Source organism: Cherax quadricarinatus, chromosome 17 (assembly GCF_038502225.1).
Source record: "Cherax quadricarinatus isolate ZL_2023a chromosome 17, ASM3850222v1, whole genome shotgun sequence".
NCBI lineage: Eukaryota > Metazoa > Arthropoda > Malacostraca > Decapoda > Parastacidae > Cherax > Cherax quadricarinatus.
This window is the reverse complement of record NC_091308.1, coordinates 21,180,483-21,204,074: the sequence shown is the minus strand read 5'-3', so window position 1 is coordinate 21,204,074 and position 23,592 is coordinate 21,180,483. Positions and strand designations below refer to the sequence as shown.

The 23,592-nt window shown below is 37.7% G+C and overlaps 1 protein-coding gene across 1 annotated transcript in view; it reads left to right on the top strand.

The window, feature by feature from the left end:
• Window positions 1–20,314, top strand: part of Cox10 (Cytochrome c oxidase assembly factor 10) — a gene marked incomplete at its 3' end in the record, with an annotated part of 38,625 nt that extends 18,311 nt beyond the window's left edge. The window contains 1 exon segment of the mRNA XM_070085841.1: window positions 20,149–20,314. Coding sequence (XP_069941942.1) covers window positions 20,149–20,314 — 166 coding nt within the window.
• Between the last annotated feature and the right edge of the window lie 3,278 nt (window positions 20,315–23,592).

Genomic DNA, 23,592 nt, shown 5'->3' with positions numbered 1-23,592 from the left:
ACCTTTTTTCCCTCATCAATTCTATGATTAACCTCATCCTTCATAAATCCATCCACCGACACGTCAACTCCCAAGTATCTGAAAACATTTACTTCTTCCATACTCCTCCTCCCCAATTTGATATCCAATTTTTCTTTATCTAAATCATTTGATACCCTCATCACCTTACTCTTTTCTATGTTCACTTTAAACTTTCTACCTTTACACACATTCCCAAACTCATCCACTAACCTTTGCAATTTTTCTTTAGAATCTCCCATAAGCACAGTATCATCAGCAAAAAGTAACTGTGTTAATTACCATTTTGAATTTGATTCCCCATAATTTAATCCCACCCCTATCCCGAACACCCTAGCATTTACTTCTTTTACAACCCCATCTATAAATATATTAAACAACCATGGTGACATTACACATCCCTGTCTAAGACCTACTTTTACCGGGAAGTAGTCTGCCTCTCTTCTACACACCCTAACCTGAGCCTCACTATCCTCATAAAAACTCTTTACAGCATTTAGTAACTTACCACATATTCCATATACTTGCAACATCTGCCACATTGCTCCCCTACCCACTCTATCATATGCCTTTTCTAAATCCATAAATGCAATAAAAACTTCCCTACCTTTATCTAAATACTGTTCACATATATGCTTCAATGTAAACACTTGTTCTACACATCCCCTACCCACTCTGAAACCTCCTTGCTCATCCGCAATCCTACATTCTGTTTTAACTATAATTCTTTCAATTATAACCCTACCATACACTTTTCCTGGTATACTCAATAAACTTATTCCTCTATAATTTTTACAATCTCTTTTGTCCCCTTTCCCTTTATATAAAGGGACTATACATGCTCTCCGCCATTTATTAAACAAAAGTACCAACCACTCCAACACTATATCCCCCCTGCTTTTAACATTTCTGTCATGATTCCATCAGTTCCAGCTGCTTTACCCCCTTTCATTCTACGTAATGCCTCACGTACCTCCCCCACACTTACATTCTGCTCTTCTTCACTCCTAAAAGATGGTATGCCTCCCTGACCAGTGCATGAAATTACCACCTCCCTTTCTTCCTCAACATTTAAAAGTTCCTCAAAATATTCTCGCCATCTACCTAATACCTCCCTCTCCCCATCTACTAACTCCCCTACTCTGTTTTTAACTGACAAATCCATACTTTCCCTAGGCTATCATAACTTGTTTAACTCGCTCCAAAATTTTTTCTTATTTTCATTAAAATTTCTTGACAGTGCCTCTCCCACTCTATCATCTGCTCTCCTTTTGCACTCTCTCACCACTCTCTTCACCTTTCTTTTACTATCCATATACTCTGCTTTTCTTATAACACTTCTGCTTTGTAAAAACCTCTCATAAGCTAACTTTTTCTCTTTTATCACACCCTTTACTTCATCATTCTAGCAATCACTCCTCTTTCCACCTGCCCCCACCCTCCTATAACCACAAACTTCTGCCCTATATTCTAATACTACATTTTTAAAACTATTCCAACCCTCTTCAACCCCCCCACTACTCATCTTTGCACTAGCCCACCTTTCTGCCAACAGTCGCTTGTATCTCCCCCGAACTTCCTCCTCCCTTAGTTTATACACTTTCACCTCCCTCTTACTTCTTGTTGCCACCTTCCTCTTTTCCCATCTACCTCTTAATCTAACTGTAGCTACAACTAAATAATGATCCGATATATCAGTTGCCCCTCTATAAACGTGTACATCCTGGAGCCTACCCATCAACCTTTTATCCACCAATACATAATCTAACAAACTACTTTCAGTACGTGCTACATCATACCTTGTATATTTATTTATCCTCTTTTTCATAAAGTATGTATTACTTATTACCAAATTTCTTTCTACACATAGCTCAATTAAAGGCTCCCCATTTACATTTACCCCTGGCACCCCAAATTTACCTACTACTCCCTCCATAACATTTTTACCCACTTTAGCATTGAAATCCCCAACCACCATTACTCTAACACTTGATTCAAAACTCCCCACGCATTCACTCAACATTTCCCAAAATCTCTCTCCTCTACACTTCTTTCTTCTCCAGGTGCATACACGCTTACTATAACCCACTTTTCACATTCAATCTTTATTTTACTCCACATAATCCTTGAATTAATACATTTATAGTCCCTCTTTTCCTGCCATAGCTTATCCTTCAACATTATTGCTACTCCTTCTTTAGCTCTAGCTCTATTTGAAACCCCTGACCTAATCTCATTTATTCCTCTCCATTGACACTCTCCCACCCCCTTCAGCTTCGTTTCACTTAAAGCCAGGACATCCAGCTTCTTCTCATTCATAACATCCACAATCATCTCTTTCTTATCATTTGCACAACATCCACGCACATTCAGACTTCCCACTTTGACAATTTTCTTCTTATTCTTTTTAGTAATCTTCACAGGAAAAGGGGTTACTAGCCCATTGTTCCCGGCATTTTAGTTGACTTTTACAACACGCATGGCTTACGGAGGAAAGATTCTTATTCCACTTCCCCATGGATATAAAAGGAAAAGTAATAAGACCAAGAACTATTAAGATAAAATCAAAGAAAACTCAGATGAGTGTGTATAAATAAACGTGTACATGTATGTGTAGTGTGACCTAAGTGTAAGTAGAAGTAGCAAGACATACCTGTAATCTTGCATATTTATGAGACAGACAGAAGACACCAGCAATCCTACCATCATGTAAAACAATTACAGGGTTTTGTTTTACATTCACTTGGCAGGATGGTAGTACCTCCCTGGATGGTTGCTGTCTACCAACCTACTACTATATATATATATATATATATATATATATATATATATATATATATATATATATATATATATATATATATATATATATATATATATATATATATATATATATATATATATATATATATATATATATATATATATATATTTATATATTTATATATTTATATATATATATACATATATATATATATATACATATATATATATATATACATATATATATATATATATATACATATATATATATATATATACATATATATATATATATACATATATATATATATATACATATATATATATATATACATATATATATATATATATACATATATATATATATATATACATATATATATATATATATACATATATATATATATACATATATATATATATATACATATATATATATATATACATATATATATATATATATATATACATATATATACATATATATACATATATATATATATATACATATATATATATATATATACATATATATATATATATACATATATATATATATATACATATATATATATATACATATATATATATATATATATATATATACATATATATATATATATATATATACATATATATATATATATATACATATATATATATATATATATACATATATATATATATATATACATATATATATATATATACATATATATATATATATACATATATATATATATATACATATATATATATATATATACATATATATATATATATATATACATATATATATATATATATATACATATATATATATATATACATATATATATATATATACATATATATATATATATATACATATATATATATATATATATACATATATATATATATATATACATATATATATATATATACATATATATATATATATATACATATATATATATATATACATATATATATATATATACATATATATATATATATACATATATATATACATATATATATATATATATACATATATATATATATATATATACATATATATATATACATATATATATACATATATATATATATATATATACATATATATATATATATATACATATATATATATATATACATATATATATATATATATACATATATATATATATATACATATATATATATATATATACATATATATATATATACATATATATATATATACATATATATATATATATACATATATATATATATATACATATATATATATACATATATATATAGATAAATATATATATATATATATATATATATGGAGTGAGTTAAACAAGTTAAGAAAGCCTAGGGAAAGTATGGATTTGTCAGTTAAAAACAGAGTAGGGGAGTTAGTAGATGGGGAGAGGGAGGTATTAGGTAGATGGCGAGAATATTTTGAGGAACTTTTAAATGTTAAGGAAGAAAGGGAGGCGGTAATTTCATGCACTGGCCAGGGAGGTATACCATCTTTTAGGAGTGAAGAAGAGCAGAATGTAAGTGTGGTGGAGGTACGTGAGGCATTACGTAGAATGAAAGGGGGTAAAGCAGCTGGAACTGATGGGATCATGACAGAAATGTTAAAAGCAGGGGGGGATATAGTGTTGGAGTGGTTGGTACTTTTGTTTAATAAATGTATGAAAGAGGGGAAGGTACCTAGGGATTGGCGGAGAGCATGTATAGTCCCTTTATATAAAGGGAAAGGGGACAAAAGAGATTGTAAAAATTATAGAGGAATAAGTTTACTGAGTATACCAGGAAAAGTATACGGTAGGGTTATAATTGAAAGAATTAGAGGTAAGACAGAATGTAGAATTGCGGACGAGCAAGGAGGCTTCAGAGTGGGTAGGGGATGTGTAGATCAAGTGTTTACATTGAAACATATATGTGAACAGTATTTAGATAAAGGTAGGGAAGTTTTTATTGCATTTATGGATTTAGAAAAGGCATATGATAGAGTGGATAGAGGAGCAATGTGGCAGATGTTGCAAGTATATGGAATAGGTGGTAAGTTACTAAATGCTGTAAAGAGCTTTTATGAGGATAGTGAGGCTCAGGTTAGGGTGTGTAGAAGAGAGGGAGAATACTTCCCGGTAAAAGTAGGTCTTAGACAGGGATGTGTAATGTCACCATGGTTGTTTAATATATTTATAGATGGGGTTGTAAAAGAAGTAAATGCTAGGGTGTTCGGGAGAGGGGTGGGATTAAATTATGGGGAATCAAATTCAAAATGGGAATTGACACAGTTACTTTTTGCTGATGATACTGTGCTTATGGGAGATTCTAAAGAAAAATTACAAAGGTTAGTGGATGAGTTTGAGAATGTGTGTAAAGGTAGAAAGTTGAAAGTGAACATAGAAAAGAGTAAGGTGATGAGGGTATCAAATGATTTAGATAAAGAAAAATTGGATATCAAATTGGGGAGGAGGAGTATGGAAGAAGTGAATGTTTTCAGATACTTGGGAGTTGACGTGTCGGCGGATGGATTTATGAAGGATGAGGTTAATCATAGAATTGATGAGGGAAAAAAGGTGAGTGGTGCGTTGAGGTATATGTGGAGGCAAAAAACGTTATCTATGGAGGCAAAGAAGGGAATGTATGAAAGTATAGTAGTACCAACACTCTTATATGGATGTGAAGCTTGGGTGGTAAATGCAGCAGCGAGGAGACGGTTGGAGGCAGTGGAGATGTCCTGTCTAAGGGCAATGTGTGGTGTAAATATTATGCAGAAAATTCGGAGTGTGGAAATTAGGAGAAGGTGTGGAGTTAATAAAAGCATTAGTCAGAGGGCAGAAGAGGGGTTGTTGAGGTGGTTTGGTCATTTAGAGAGAATGGATCAAAGTAGAATGACATGGAAAGCATATAAATCTATAGGGGAAGGAAAGAGGGGTAGGGGTCGTCCTCGGAAGGGTTGGAAAGAGGGGGTAAAGGAGGTTTTGTGGGTGAGGGGCTTGGACTTCCAGCAAGCGTGCATGAGCGTATTAGATAGGAGTGAATGGAGACGAATGATACTTGGGACCTGACGATCTGTTGGAGTGTGAGCAGGGTAATATTTAGTGAAGGGATTCAGGGAAACCGGTTATTTTCATATAGTCGGACTTGAGTCCTGGAAATGGGAAGTACAATGCCTGCACTTTAAAGGAGGGGTTTGGGATATTGGCAGTTTGGAGGGATATGTTGTGTATCTCTGTACGTATATGCTTCTAAACTGTTGTATTCTGAGCACCTCTGCAAAAGCAGTGATAATGTGTGAGTGTGGTGAAAGTGTTGAATGATGATGAAAGTATTTTCTTTTTGGGGATTTTCTTTCTTTTTTTTTTTGGGTCACCCTGCCTCGGTGGGAGACGGCCGACTTGTTGAAAAAAAAAAAAAATTATATTTAGTCTTGTGGAACAATCTTGAAAGGATGTACAGTGGTCCCTCATTTTTCGTAATTAATCCGTTCCTGGAAGTGTGACTATTATTGAAATTTACGATTTTCAAATCAATTTTCCCCATAAGAAATAATGTAAATACAATTAATCCGTTCCTGACACGCAGAAGTATTAAAACAAAAAAATTTTTTACATGAAATATAGATGTAGTACATAAACAATACAATGGGAAATGATGAATGAAACATTTACAGCATAACACTTACCTTTATTGGCGATTGTTCTTAGTGTATGGAAGACTGGAGGAGGAGAGAGATTGGATTATTTACAGTTTGGAAGGGCAATCCTCTTCCAGCAACACCTCGGGTACCAGTTGCTTTTCTCGGGTTACTTCTCTTCTCTGTTTCTTAATGCCACTAGGACCAGCTTGAGAGTCACTGGAGTTCTGTCTCACAAAAAAAGTGTCCAGAGAGCTCTGTTTTTGGCATCTCTTTAAAACTTCCCTAAAATGGGCCAAGACTTTGTCACTGTACATGTTGCCAACATAGCTTGCAACAGCCTTGTCAGGGTGATGTTTCTCCATAAATCTTTCCATCTTACCCCACATTTCAAAAATCTCCTTAATTTCTGAAGAAGGCAACTTCTTCCATCTCTCTCCCTCCTCTGCAGCAAGATTCTGAGCTGCGATCTGTTCCTGTTCCTGCTGAAGCCCTTGCAGCTCCTCAGTGGTGAGCTCTTCGTTGTGGTCTTCCACCAAGTCTTCCACATCCTCCAAACTCACATCCAACCCCATGGAACTCCCCAGTGCCACAATAGATTTCACAACTGACATATGCTCATCAGGGTCAGCCACAAACCCTTCGAAATCCCTCTTGTGGACACAATCTGGCCACAATTTTCTCCAAGCAGAGTTCAAAGTCCTGGTAGTCACTCCCTCCCAAGCCTTACCTATAAGGCTTATGCAATGGAGGATACTGAAGTGTTCTTTCCAAAAATCTCTTAGGGTCAAGCGAGTGTCTGAGGTCACATTAAAGCTCCTTTGAAGCATTGCTTTGGTGTAGAGTTTTTTAAAGTTTGAAATGACCTGCTGGTCCATGGGCTGGAGGAGAGGAGTGGTATTTGGGGGCAAGAACTCTACTGTGATGATACCAGACTTCTCCAAAATTAGGTCATCCAGGTTTGGAGGATGAGCAGGTGCATTGTCCATTACTAGGAGGCACAATTTCTTTTCAGGGAGATAATTCTTCACACTGGGGCCAAACACTTCATTGAACCACTCGACGAAAATTTCCTTCGTGACCCATGCCTTATTATTAGATTTCCAAAACATGCACAATTTACTCTTCATAACATTGTTTTTCCTGAACACTCTGGGATTTTCAGAATGGTACACTAGTAACGGCTTGACTTTGAAATCCCCATTAGCATTAGCACAGAACATGAGCGTCAGCCTGTCTTTCATAGGCTTGTGTCCTGGCAGTCCCTTTTCCTCCTGGGTAATGTAGGTCCTCTTTGGCATTTTCTTCCAAAAGAGGCCTGTTTTGTCACAATTGAACACTTGTTCAGGTTTCAGTCCTTCAGCCTCTATGTACTCCCTGAATTCACTTACGAATTTTGTAGCTGCAATTTTCTCCAAACTGGCAGCCTCACCATGCTTTACCACACTGTGTATGCCACTACTTTTCTGAAATCTCTCAAACCAACCTTTGCTGGCCTTAAATTCACAAATATCAGTACTCGTTGCAGGCAGTTTCTTTACCAGATCGTCATGCAACTGCCTAGCCTGTTCACAAATAATCGACGTCATAAGACTATCTCCTGCTAATTGTTTCTCGTTTATCCACACCATTAACAACTTCTCAAAATCTTCGAGTACTGGTGATCTCATTTTTGTCAGCATATTTACCCCCTTTGCAACAACAGCTTCCTTGATTTCCTTTTTCTTGGCCACAATGGAAGCTATGGTTGTATGGGGTTTGTTATACATCCTGGCCAGTTCAGCCACACGCACGCCACTTTCATATTGTTCAATGATGTTTTTCTTAAATTCAGTCGTATTTCTCACCTTCTTTACCAAAGGCTTGGCACTAGGAGCTTTCTTTGGAGCCATGGTAGCTTATTTAGTAGTTGCAAGCACTAAAATGAATGGAATATTATGAAATATTTCGTATGAACAAGTGAGGGGACTGTCGCTCACTGGTAAACAATGGCACACTGGCTGGGAACGGCTCAGAGCCGTGCGTACGCATCCCAAACGAGCTACTATTTGCGAGTCAAACTACGATTATCGAGCCAATGTTTTGATGAAAATAACGTTACGATTTCCGAAAATTACAACTATCGAGCCTTACCATTATCAAGGGACCACTGTACAGTGAAAACAGCCTGGGTTCCGGGGGCGTTGACCCCCGGAACTCTCTCCAGGTAAAACTCCAGGTAATGGAAGCTCTACTTGTGAGTGCCCCAACATGCGAGTTTTTCAAGATACAAGCAGTCGCTTGGTCGATTTTTTTACTTCCAGATGCAAGTGAAATTTCAAGATGAGAGTGGGCCTCAAGGGAAGTTCCTTGATGCTGGTGAGGGGGCTCTTGCTCTTGATCTAGGGAATTGGATCTCGGTTGTTCATTGCACTATCTTATTGAAACTTGGGCAATGTATGATGGAAAGATTCTTCTTAATGTACACCAAAATTGAAAGAAATCGAACTATAAATAACGGAGTTCACTTCTCAGCCATTAGCCGCCCCTTAGCGGAATATTTTCGTATGAGTTTTATGGCTGTATTCTTGTTTTTTTGGTCACATTTGATAGAATGGAAGATATATTGCAGAAATAGATATGATTTTGATTGCTTTCACAATAAAAAGTAACTTGAAATTGAGCTCATAGTAGTGGAAATGTTTGATTCTTTGGCGATGTTCAAGAGTAAACAAATGACATCACCATCCAGTATGTGTCTACCTGGCCACTCTCATATGCAGTCACAAATGGGTTGACATTGTTTATACAATTATTACAATAATGCAGTGGTCTGCATAACAGTAAATCTTCTATTTTTTGTGTGAATAAAAATTCCAAATGGTAAGCAAGAGTATTATTATAAGAATACGTAAATACTAATCAATAATAATAATATGGGATACAGCCGGTTTGTTGAAAAAAATAATAATAATAATAATAATAATAATAATGTGTAATACAGTGGTCCCTCATTTTTTGTAATTAATCCGTTCCTGGAAGTGTGACTATTATCGAAATTGATGATTTTCGAATCCATTTTCCCCATAAGAAATACTGTAATGTAAATTCAATTAATTTGTTCCAGACACCCAGAAGTATCAACAAAAAAATTTTTTTTTTACCTTAAAGATAGATTTACATGCACAAAAGAATGAACACTCAACATGACAGTTACCTTTATTGAAGGCTGTTGTTGATGAATGGAAGACAGGGAGGAGAGGTTATTGTTTGGAAGGGAAATCCCCCTCCATAAGGACTCTAGGTCACTTCAGGGGTCACTTCCCTAGCTTAAATATAGATTTACATGCAGAAAAGAATACCAAATAAATGTAAACCCCTAATAAAATGTAAATGAACATTTGGTAATATGGGTAGTTGATGAGTGGAATGGTCTGCCTAGTAGGGTGATCAAAGCTAAAACATTGGGTAGTTTCAAATTTAGGTTGGATAAATGCACAAGTGAGAGGGGTTGGTTTGAATCGGGCTTGCACATGAGTAAGTAGGTTTATCAAAGCTTATTGCTTGGGTAGCAGTTATGCTGTTAGTAGCTTGGATTTGTGAAGGACCTGCCTAGTATGGGCCAAAAGGCCTATTGCAGTGTTCCTCCTTTCTTATGTTCTTATGTTCTAAAAGCTATGGCTTGGGTAGTTTCAAATTTAGGTTAGATAAGCATATGAGTGAGTGAGTGAGTGAGAGGAGTTGGATTTGAGTCAGACTTGCACCTGAGCTTTTTACTTGGGTAGCATTTGTTCTGTTAGTGGGTTGGATTTGTGAAGGACCTGCCTAGTATGGGCCACCAGGCCTATTGCAGTGTTCCTCCTTTCTTAAGTTCTTATGTTCTTATATAACATCACACTTACCTTTATTGAAGACTTGGTTGTGTGAGGGAGGGATGGCGTGTTTATTGTTGGAAAATATGACACTAATATCAACTCTGCGGCTTATTTATCTATCACAATTAAACTAATATGACATAATAATCAATACTAATAACATAGAAACATGGAATATACTCTAGAATGAATAAAAGTCATTATGTATGTCACAAGGTGTTGTGATGCGTTGTTGTTGGGTGTATAAGGGTCACTGAGAGTAAGCCGTCCATAATGGTGGTGAAGTAGCAGCTGAGGCGGCGGTGTTTTTTGTAGCCCTGTATAACTCCAGCAACATTGGAGGAGTTAGTAGTATCGCTGAATCACTGAAAAAGGCACCCTCTACCACCATCACTACCACCTTCTACCACTATTGTAACTGCTACCACCATCACTACCACCTTCTACCACTATTGCAACTGCTACCACCATCACTACCACCTTCTACCACTATTACAACTGCTACCACCATCACTACCACCCTGTATCACCATCAACCACTATCACAACTGCTTCCATTCTACCACCACCACCTTCGTATTTTTCTACAAACTTTTTCTTAAATTATGTGTGTTTCTCACATTCTTTACCAAAGGGCTGGCACTAGAAGGTTTCTTTGGAGCCATGGTGACTTATTTAGCAGTTTCAAGCACTAAAATAAATGGAATATTATGAAATGTATCATATGAACTCGTGGGATCATCCTCACTCACTGATAAACAATGGCACACTGGCTGGGAATGGAGTGTGAGGCGGCTCAGGGCTGTGTGTACATGTCCCAGACGAATGACTATTTGCGAGTCAAACGACGATTCACGAGCCAATGTTTTGATGAAAATAATGTTAGGATTTTCAAAAATTACAACTATCAAGCCTTACAATTATCGAGGGACCACTGTATAATAATAATACGTAATACTATAATAATTTTTTTTTTTTTCGACAAGTCGGCCGTCTCCCACTGAGGCAGGGTGACCCAAAAAGAAAGAAAATCCCCAAAAAGAAAATACTTTCATCATCATTCAACTCTTTCACCTCACTCATACATAATCACTGTTTTTGCAGAGGTGCTCAGAACACAACAGTTTAGAAGCATATACGCATAAAGATACACAACATATCCCTCCAAACTGTCAATATCCCGAACCCCTCCTTTAGAGTGCAGGCATTGTACTTCCCATTTCCAGGACTCGCATCCAGCTATATAAACATAATAATAATAATAAATATAATAATAATTATAATAATATGTACGTACTATGTATTGTAAGTTAGTTTGAGCAGGCCACCACGAGATGGCAGTGCGTATCAGAACAAAGCTCGGCAGTCCACGTGTGCTTATGGAGCCTACCTCGCGGTTGAAGGAATTCTCTTGTATTCCTTACGTTTCGTGCTGTTATTTTACAAAATATCTTGTTTCTAACCGTGGGTCCTAAGAAAGCAAGTCCACAGCAGAGTGCTGAGAAGAAAAAGAGGATGATTACCATGAATTTAAAGCATGAATAGTGAAGTAAAATTAAAATAAAAACTGTAGCAGTAAAGTGACAAACTGTATCATCAAGAGTGTAGCAATTAAGTGTACATAGGATAAAGAGTGTATCACCCAGAGAAAGTTTCAAGTGGTCGTATGTTGGAGCTATGTAATGATGCTTGCGTAAGTCATTTCTGAAACATTCTGAAAGGGAGAAAGAAACAAACCTTCTTGGACAGGTTTTTATTGAAATGCCCTGCAGATGACAGTGTGACAAGCATGGAGAAAAAGCCAAAAATCAGTGAATAGTTAAGTAATATTAAAATAAAAATTGTAGCAGTTAAGTGTGTTGGAGCTATGCAATGACGCTTGCATAACTCATTTCCGAAACATTCTGAAAAAGGACGAAACGAAATGAACTCCTGACAGCATACGCCGCTATGCCCAGCATCTCTTCTCCATCTCCAAGGTAAATGCTATATTACTGCATAATTTTTTTACATTATTATTATTATTATTATTATTATTATTTTCCTTATGAAACTATTTACATAGTGATCTAATGGAGTTTGCCTTACAAACACTCCATTTTCTGTTATAATAAAAGCATGGGAAGGTATGTAGCAGGAGCAGGAATGGCCATTGTGGTGGCTCTATACACCCCCAACAATAAGGATGGCCACTTTGCCACCGTCTCCACTACCAATGATGTATTTCATTCATTGTAGTGTATATAGCATGTTTCTATGTTATTAATATTATTTATTATGTCATATTAGATGAATTGTGATAGATAAATAAGCCGTAGAGTTGATATTAGGGAAATATTGAAGTACAGTGGATCCCCGGTTCACGTCATTAATCCGTTCCTGAGAGCTCATCGTAAAGCAAAATTATCGGAAAGCGAATCGATTTTCCCCATAAGAAATAATGGAAATCAAATTAATCCGTGCAAGACACCCAAAAGTATGAAAAAAAAACTTTTACCACATGGAATATTAAGTTTAATGCAATAGAATAATTACAATAGCAATAATAAAAATAGAATAAACACAATAGAATAATTGACACTTACCTTTAATGGAGATCTGGTGATGATTGATGGGATGGGAGGAGGGGAGAGTGTCAAGTTTTTAATGTTTAGAAGGGGAATCCTCCTCCATTAGGACTTGAGGTAGCAAGTCCTTTTCCGGGGTTACTTCCCTTCTTCTTTTAATGCCACTAGGACCAGCTTGAGAGTCACTGGACTTCTGTCGCACAACATATCTGTCCATAGAGACCTGTACCTCTCGTTCCTTTATGACTTTCCTAAAGTGGTTCACAGCATTGTCAGTGTACAGGTTGCCAACACGGCTTGCAGTAGCTGCGTCAGGGTGATTTTCATCAAAAAAGGTTTGCACTTCAAGCCACATTGCACACATTTCCTTAATCTTTGAAGTAGGCAACTTCCTCACTTTCTCCATCCCCTCCTCCAAAGCAGTTTCCTCAGGTCTGGCCTCTTGCTGTTGAAGATGATCTAGCAGCTCATCAGTGGTTAGTTCATCGTTGTCCTCCTCCACCAACTCTTCCACATCCTCCCCACTAATCTCCAACCCCAAGGACTTTCCCAATGCCACAATGGATTCCTCAACTGGCATAGGGTTAGCCTCAAACCCTTCAAAATCCCTTTTGTCTACACATTCTGGCCACAGTTTCTTCCAAGCAGAGTTCAAGGTCCTCTTAGTCACTCCCTCCCAAGCCTTACCTATAAGGTTTACACAATTGAGGATATTAAAGTGATCCTTCCAAAACTCCTTTAGAGTCAATAGAGTTTCTGAGGTCACTTCAAAGCCCCTTTCAAACATAGCTTTTGTGTACAATTTCTTGAAGTTGGAAATGACCTGCTGGAGGAGAGGAGTGGTATTAGGAGGCAAAAACTTGACCTTAATGAAGCTCATGTCCCCACAGTCGCTCTGACAAGTCTGTAGGATGACCAGGGGCATTGTCTAACACCAGGAGGCACTTAAGGTCTAATTTCTTTTCAATTAGGCAATTTTTCACAGTGGGGGCAAATGCATGGTGTAACCAGTCATAGAAAAAGTCCCTAGTGACCCATGCCTTAGTATTTGCCCTCCACAGCACACACAAATTAGCCTTGAGGATATTCTTTTGCCTGAACGCTCTGGGAGTTTCTGAATGATACACCAATAAAGGCTTCACTTTGCAATCACCACTAGCATTGACACACATGAGAAGAGTAAGCCTGTCTTTCATAGGCTTATGTCCTGGGAGTGCCTTTTCCTCCTGAGTAATGTAGGTCCTGCTTGGCAATTTCTTCCAAAACAGGCCTGTTTTGTCACAATTAAACACTTGTTCAGGTTTCAATCCTTCAGCCTCTATGTACTCCTTGAATTCATGCACATATTTTTCAGCCGCTTTGTGGTCTGAACTGGCAGCCTCACCATGCCTAATCACACTACGTATGCCACTACGATTCTTAAATCTTTCAAACCACCCTTTGCTGGCCTTAAATTCACTCACATCACCACTAGTTGCAGGCATTTTTCTAATTAAATCCTCATGCAACTGCCTAGCCTTTACACAAATGATTGCTTGAGAGATGCTATCTCCAGCTATCTGTTTTTCATTTATCCACACCAGTAAGTCTCTCAACATTTTCTAACACTTGCAATTGCTGTTTTGTAATCACAGTTGCGCCTTTTGCAAGAACAGCTTCCTTGATTGCCGTTTTCCTGCTCACTTTAGTAGAGATGGTTGATTGGGATTTACTATACAACTTGGCCAGGTCCGACACACGCACTCCACTTTCATACTTTGCAATTATCTCTTTCTTCATTTCAATAGTCATTAGCACCCTTGGTCTCAAAGGGTTGGCACTAGAAGCTTTCTTGGGGCCCCTGGTGACTTACTTTGCAGAAACAAGCACCAGAAACAGTGATAATATGGATAATATGAAATGTACCAAATGTATCCTTAGATGCACGCACACTTGCTGGCTTGTAAACACTGGCACACATGGGGCAGTTCAGGCCACATGTGGACACGTCTCGTATGAATTGTATCGCGTACCGGGTTTTGTTACGGGATCCAGGGCAAATTTTTTGCGATATAACGCTTCGGACACCGGATTTATCGGTTACCAGTGACTTCACGAACTGGGGGACCACTGTATTTTGTCATGCCTGGAATTCCACTGGAATGGATTAATTCCATTTCAGTTAATTTAAATGAGGAAAATTGACTCAACAAACGAGCAAATCGAGATGTGAGCAAGGTCATGGAACGGTTTAAACTCGTAAGTAGAGATTCCACTGCACAGTGGTACCTCGGTATTCATCCGCTTTGGAATAAGTCCAACTTGGTATGTGTCCTGTTTGGACACGAAAAATTTTGCTTGGTATATGATCTTTATTTGGAATACAACTCGCGTGCTGGAACTTTTTTTATTATTATTAACACACTGGCCGATTCCCACCAAGGCAGGGTGGCCCGAAAAAGAAAAACTTTCACCATCATTCACTCCATCACTGTCTTGCCAGAAGGGTGCTTTACACTACAGTTTCTAAACTGCAACATTAACACCCCTCCTTCAGGAGGGGTGCTGGAACTTGTATGGGTCAAAATGAGTCACAACACCTCGCGCTACCTTTGTTTACCTCTCTCTCGAGACAAAGCCATGACTGCCCACTAGCGTCAGTACATCCATTGCAACTGATCTACCACTCTGAAAACCCGAGGGCCTTTAAAAAATATAATGTGCAGAAAACTCGGGTACCTGTGATGTGGAGGCCAAACAGCAAGGCTTGGGTAACCAGAGAATATTTCAGCAAATGGTTTAATGTTATGTTTGGGCCAAGTGTAAAAAGTTATTTAGTGGAGAAAATCCTGCGTCTGAAGGCCCTCCTCATAATGGACAATGCTCCAGCTCACCCTCCAAGCTTGCAGGACTATGTGCTGCTGGAGTTTGATTTCATCACTGTAAAGTCTCTCCCTCCTAACACGACTCCTCTCATTCAGCCCATGGATCAGCAAGTCATCAGTAATTTCAAGAAACTACACTAAAGCACTATTCCAGAGGTGCTTTGAAGTGACCTCTGACACAGAATTAATACTGAGAGAGCTATGGAAAGATAACTTTACTATCGCCCATTGCATAGCTCTCATTGACAAAGCCTGGCAGGAAGTTTCATACAGAACAGTGAACTCTGCTTGGAGGAATTTGTGGCCAGAAGCAGTGGCTGAAAGGGACTTTGAGGGCTTTGAGGCTGTGTCTGTAGTGGAGGATATTGTTTCTCTGGGCAGGTCCATGGGTCTAAATGCGAATGATGGTGATGTGGAGGAGTTAGTGGAGGGGCATAGGTAAGAACTGACCACTGAGGAGCTGCAGGACCTTGAGAAGGAGGAGCACAAGACTAAGATGGATGCACTCTCTTCAGGCTCAGAGGAAGAATCCCCTACCTCATTAATCAAGGAAATCTTTGCCAAATGGATGGACGTCAAAAACTTTGCAGAGAAGTACCACCCTATCAAAGCCCAAACAAGCCGTAATAGCATTGTCTAGAATGACCAGACAGTGTCACATTTCCTAAACATCCTGAGGAGAAGGCAGAAGCAAAGTTCTTTGGACAGATTTTTAGTAAAAGTCAAACCTGGTGAGCTTCAACCAGACAGAAAACAAAAGGGGACGCTCCTTCCAAACAATAACATTTCCTCCTCCTCCCTTCTCAGCACTATCCTAGTAGGCACTCAACTCTCTTAAGCAAAGTAAAGTGAGGTTAAATATGCATTTATTTCATCTAATTATTTTGCATTTGTGTATGTATTTTAGTATTAAACAGTGTTTCAATTACATATTTTAGTGTTAAGCAGCGTTTAAAATATTTTATACGACCCCATCAATGTATAATATGCCAGTAACAACAGGATTTTTTTCATAGGAACAGATTAATCATTTTTCCCAATACAGTGGAACCTCGGGTTATGAACACCCCACCATGTGAATTTTTCAGGATGCGAGCTGTCGTTCGGTCTATTTTTTGCTTCAGGATATGAAACAAATTTCAGGCTGCGAACTTCCCCCTCAAAGGAGGTTCCTTAAATAAATAAATATATTTCTTTCCAAAGGTTACAGTGTGTGCTTACATGTCATAATATGATTGGAGCAAAGAAAGCCACTATCATGCAGAGGCATTTGGGGCAGAAATGCCTACTTAAGACTACTTAAGTCTAGACAGGTGAAAAGTGTACTAGTAGTAGTTACCAATGTTTTGCTGATGGTGGCACCAACTACTGGCAGCCTTTTGAAGTTTCTCCTTACTGTTATTATTATTTTTTTTTATTTTTTTTATTATCACACTGGCCAATTCCCACCAAGGCAGGGTATCCCAAAAAAGAAAAACTTTCACCATCATTCACTCCATTACTGTCTTGCCAGAAGGGTGCTTTACACTACAGTTTTTAAACTGCAACATTAACACCCCTCCTTCAGAGTGCAGGCACTGTACTTCCCATCTCCAGGACTCAAGTCCGGCCTGCCGGTTTCCCTGAACCCCTTCATAAATGTTACTTTGCTCACACTCCGACAGCACGTCAAGTATTAAAAACCATTTGTCTCCATTCACTCCTATCAAACACGCTCACGCATGCCTGCTGGAAGTCCAAGCCCCTCGCACACAAAACCTCCTTTACCCCCTCCCTCCAACCTTTCCTAGGCCGACCCCTACCCCGCCTTCCTTCCACTACAGACTGATACACTCTTGAAGTCACTCTGTTTCGCTCCATTCTCTCTACATGTCTGAACCACCTCAACAACCCTTCCTCAGCCCACTGGACAACAGTTTTGGTAATCCCGCACCTCCTCCTAACTTCAAAACTTCGAATTCTCTGCATTATATTCACACCACACATTGCCCTCAGACATGACATCTCCACTGCCTCCAGCCTTCTTCTCGCTGCAACATACATCACCCATGCTTCACACCCATATAAGAGCGTTGGTAAAACTATACTCTCATACATTCCCCTCTTTGCCTCCAAGGACAAAGTTCTTTGTCTCCACAGACTCCTAAGTGCACCACTCACCCTTTTCCTCTCATCAGTTCTATGATTCACCTCATCTTTCATAGACCCATCTGCTGACACGTCCACTCCCAAATATCTGAATACATTCACCTCCTCCATACCCTCTCCCTCCATTCTGATATCCAATCTTTCATCACTTAATCTTTTTGTTATCCTCATAACCTTACTCTTTCCTGTATTCACTTTTAATTTTCTTCTTTTGCATACCCTACCAAATTCATCCACCAATCTCTGCAACTTCTCTTCAGAATCTCCCAAGAGCACAGTGTCATCAGCAAAGAGCAACTGTGACAACTCCCACTTTGTGTGATTCTTTATCTTTTAACTCCACGCCTCTTGCCAAGACCCTCGCATTTACTTCTCTTACAACCCCATCTATAAATATATTAAACAACCACGGTGACATCACACATCCTTGTCTAAGGCCTACTTTTACTGGGAAGTAATTTCCTTCTTTCCTACATACTCTAACTTGAGCCTCACTATCCTTGTAAAAACTCTTCACTGCTTTCAGTAACCTACCTCCTACACCATACACCTGCAACATCTGCCACATTGCCCCCCTATCCACCCTATCATATGCCTTTTCCAAATCCATAAATGCCACAAAGACCTCTTTAGCCTTATCTAAATACTGTTCACTTATGTGTTTCACTGTAAACACCTGGTCCACACACCCCCTACCTTTCCTAAAGCCTCCTTGTTCATCTGCTATCCTATTCTCCGTCTTACTCTTAATTCTTTCAATAATAACTCTACCATACACTTTACCAGGTATACTCAACAGACTTATCCCCCTATAATTTTTGCACTCTCTTTTGTCCCCTTTGCCTTTATATTATTATACATATTATTATTATACATGTTATTATTATACATATTATTATTATACATATTATTATTATACATATTATATTATTATTATTATTATTATTATTATTCCTTATTGCAATAATTGTATAAATAATGTCAACCTATTCACGACTGCATATTGGAATGGACAGTGACGTCATTTGTTTACTCTGAAACAGTCAAGCAGTGGACCATTTCTCCTAGGTTGAGCTCTATTTCAAGGTACTTTTCGTCGTGAAAGCAATCAAAATCATATCGATTTCTGTAATACATCTTCCATTCTATCAAATGAGACCAAAAAACGAGAATACAACCATAAAAACCATTCGAAATTACTGCTAAGGTGTGGCTAATTGCTGAGAAGTGAACTCCATTATTTATGCTTAGATTTCTTTCATTTTTGGTGTATGTTAAGAAGCATCTTTCCATCATACATTGCCCAAGTTTCAATAAGATAGTCCAACAAACAAATGAGATACAATTCCCAAAATCAAGAGCAAGAGCAAGAGCCCCTCACCAGTGTCAAGGAACCTGCCTTGAGGTCTGTTCGCTTGTGGAAATTTTGCTCGTGTATGGAAGCAAAAAATCGACCCATCGACCCCTCGTATTTGGAAAAACTCGCATGTGGACACACTTGCAAGTAGAGGTTCCACTGTACAGTCTTCCATTTTACACTCACTTGGCAGTACGGTAGTACCTCCCTGGGTGGTTGCTGTCTACCAACCTACTACCTACTAAAAGTAATTATTTTCTGCAAGGACACATTTTTTTGCCTACAATACATTCCAAAAAGTATAAAAAGAGAAATGAATGAAGTATCATTATATAGGATAATTGCTTGTTGATTGTGAGGTAAACCCAGGAAATCTTATCCTATCCCTTTAGTACTCTTAACCCGTAAACGGTCCAAACATATATGTACATGTATATATGTTTTTTCAGCATCTGATAGTATGTAAAAAAATTAGATCTTTTTTTTTTTTTTTTTTTTTTTTACATTTGAAAACGTGTAAAAACACTTTGATCTACTTTTTTTTTTTTTTGTTATATTTGAAAATATTTAAAAAAGAAGTAGATATACTTTTGGAGCACTATGCATGTGAACATAGATCTGCTTGGACCGTTTACGGGTTAAGTACAATAGTAAAGAAAGGAGGGTAAAGGTATAAGTAGAATGGAGGCTGATATTCATAAGAGTTTTAGGAAAGCTGCCTAGTGTATCAGAGATGTATAATGAAGACATATATTGTGGACTTTGCAGAATAGGCTGAACCTTATTTAACACAAAGATGAGGAACATGATAATGTCTAAGATACTTTTTTTTTTCATACACTGAACTATAAATTATATGCTATATGCAGTACACTGCATATAGCATATGTTTCCTGTATTCTCTTCTGAATTATGTATAAACTGCTATTGTTTTGCTCTTCAGCCATATGAAGATATAGAATATTTGGAAGAAACAAAGGATAATGCACAGGAAGGAACACAGTTAGTGGGAGCTCTTCCTCCAGGAGCGTTGGATTGGAAACCTATGCAAATCAATGTAAGGAAATTAGGCTCGTACTATGCTGGTCTTTCCAAGAGTAGATTAACAGGTAGGTGCAAATTAAAAAAAAATTTTAAACAAAAATTTATATAATTGCCATAAAGTTTAGATTAGACTGGTAGATAAATTAATTTACGTAACTGATTTTTTTATTTAATTTTGTTATCCACAATAGTTTTCATATTGTGGTGGCAGGGCTGATCAGCCTAGTGACTGACTTAGATCCCCAACAACCCATTTTTAGGGCCTAAAGCTTATAGCCTGCAACTATAGTGAACCCTCAATATAATGGACTAATAGGGAGTAGGGGAAACATAAAAGTTGATTATCTGTTGTTACTGAATTATAAAATTTACTTTTCATGATCATAACATAAACAAATAAATTCCAGATTCAGCAGACTTGGTCTGTTGAATTTGTAGCCTAATGGACACAAAGAATATTGTAACCTTGATGAGAGAGCATGCAGGAAAAGGGATGCGAGAGGAGTAGATGGTGGTGAGAAGGATTAGGTAGGTGTGAAAGAGGGTGTAGGAAAGAGAAAGTGTGAGAGAGGGTGGGTGTGAGAAAAGGCAGGTGGGTGAGTGTTGATGGGCATGAGGAGTGGGTGGATGAGAAAATGGGCTTGTGAGAGGGTTGATGGGGGAGATTGAGGGTGAGTGGGTTTGAAGGTGGGTAAGTGTGAGGGAGGGTGGATGGGTGTGAGGGAAGAGGACAGGTATGTGAAAGAAAGGGTATGGGGTGTGTGTGAGGATAATGGACATGTCTTGGACACAGTCACCAGTCTTGGCCCTTTCCTCTTCCTGGGCTCCTAGACACACACCCACTAACCTCTGTGCCTTACCAACAAACCCCCCTTCCACACATCCTCCCAGCTAACTGTGAATATGCATAAAAGGCATATTCACAGATAAAAAACTATCATCCATAAATGCTATCAACTCCTTAGGTATAAATTGTAGCATGCTTGTGTCAGAAGCCAAACACAGGTAGGGTAGGATTGTGGACAGGTGGAGTCAGAGTGGACCTTCTATGGATTCCATCTCACATTAGTCTTTAGATGTATATTAGAAATGATGAATTGGTTAAGCTATATTCTTCAAAGAGGGAGTAGATTACAATCTTGGCTTGTCAGCCAGCAGTTTGAGAACAATAATACGAAAAGAACTTCAGCTGAACTTCATTGACTTAAGACTGAGGGAGATTGACACGAGTCAGTCCATCAATCATCATTCTATCATGCAAGATGAGCCACATGTCTAAGGTGCATCCAGTAAAATAAGCAGACTCTTGGATGTCATTACCGCCCAGCTCCGGCTGGGTTATACATATCTTTGGGAGGTTAAATCACCACCACCAGATATACCTTGCATCATTATGTACTGGAATGCAATAAAATTAATGAATTCAGAGACAGCTCCCTCAGAAATGTTCAAGATAAGTTAAAGTATGTTATCCACAGTGGTATATTACAAACCATTATGGAAAAATACCCTGACTTTGCTCACTGTAAATAAAGCATTACCACTTTGTGTGTGTATGTGTATAAGAGAGAGAGTGAGAGAGACAGAGTGAGTGAATTGTGACCAGATACAGTATAAACATGTAAATAGTTTATTACCTTTGTAACTTGTTCATATATCAAAACTTTGTCGCCCAGTCCCTAGACCCATTATGTACCTCTGTAATCTTTTGACTACTGCCCACAGGATGGGTATGGGGTGCATAATAAAGATATTAAACTAACGTAAAAAATTGAGAAAAATATTTATAATTCATCCGTAATAAAAACAAGTATTAAATTTATATGTGAGCGAGCACTGACAGTAACTGGCATGGGCTATCTGTGTCACAGGGAACAATGACTAACAGACAAGAAGCAGTGAACTTGGTCCATTGATTCTGGGAACCACTAGATACATTACCATTATTGGACAAAATATGGATCTAATAGGTTTTTTTCATTTTGTCTCTTGCATCCGGCATTTGTCCAGCAAAATATTTTGCCTTTTGCTTGCAGAATCCATTAAATCTAGGTTTTACTGTATTGTCTAATTATGGATATGGTTTGTCTGCACTAAATATACAGTAGGACCCCCTGTATCCATGGGTTCGGTTTCCTCAGTATCAGTTATACGCGGTTTAGTGTCACCTGAGAATAATCCCTAATTTTGCTTAATAATGACCGAGGCAAAAGTAATGATGATGGCAGTTCTTCAAAACCTAAGAGAAGTCATTAAGTGCTTCCCATTGGTGAATAAGTGCTAATTCTCAAGTTATTGTGAGTAATTTATCAATTAAGCTATCATAGGAATGTATGCAAACGAAAAACGACATACAGTGGACCCCCACATAACGATCACCTCCGAATGCGACCAATTATGTAAGTGTATTTATGTAAGTGCGTTTGTACGTGTATGTTTGGGGGTCTGAAATGGACTAATCTACTTCACAATATTCCTTATGGGAACAAATTCGGTCAGTACTGGCACCTGAACATACTTCTGGAGTGAAAAAATATCGTTAACCGGGGGTCCACTGTATATACAGCCTTTCCTCACTTAGCGACATGCTCATTTACCAACGCCTTGGTCTTACAACGGGCTCTCTGACCAGTATGCATGCCTAAATAATGTATATTAGAGCTGATTTCCTCTATTCTGTATATTACAATATGCAGTACACTATTGTATAAACATTTAAAAATATACCAGAAATGTTATAAATGGTGCAAAGGCGACATTAAAACAATATCACAGATAGTTTACACAAACCCACTGCCATTATAGTATGCTCCTCACTTAGTGACGAATTCATTTACCGACGTGGTCTTAAGAGCGGAACTCCATTTTTAACCCTTAAACGGTCCAAATAGATCGACGTTCAAATTCGTAGTGCTACAAAAGTAGACCTACTTTTTTTTTTACATATTTTCAAATATAACAAAAAAAATGTAGATAAAATTTTTTTTTGCACGTTTTCAAATGTAAAACAAAAAAGAAGATCTACATTTTTTACATACTTTCAGATGTTGAAAAAACGTATATATACGTTTGGACCGTTTAAGGGTTAAGTGAGGAGAGGCTGTATAGGGTTCACTACTTTACGTGGTTTCGGGTATCCACTGTGGGTCTTGGAACATATCCCCAGCAGATGCTGGGGGACTACCGTACTTCATATATTTTTTATGTGCTTCTAATTGTGTAATTCAGCATTACTCACAATAGCAGAGCCTTATGGGGTGAGGAAGAATTTCCTGGAAAGAAAAAAAAAGAGAAAAATTTTTGAAAAAAAAAAAAAAAAGGTTTTCTTACAGAAAAATAGTGC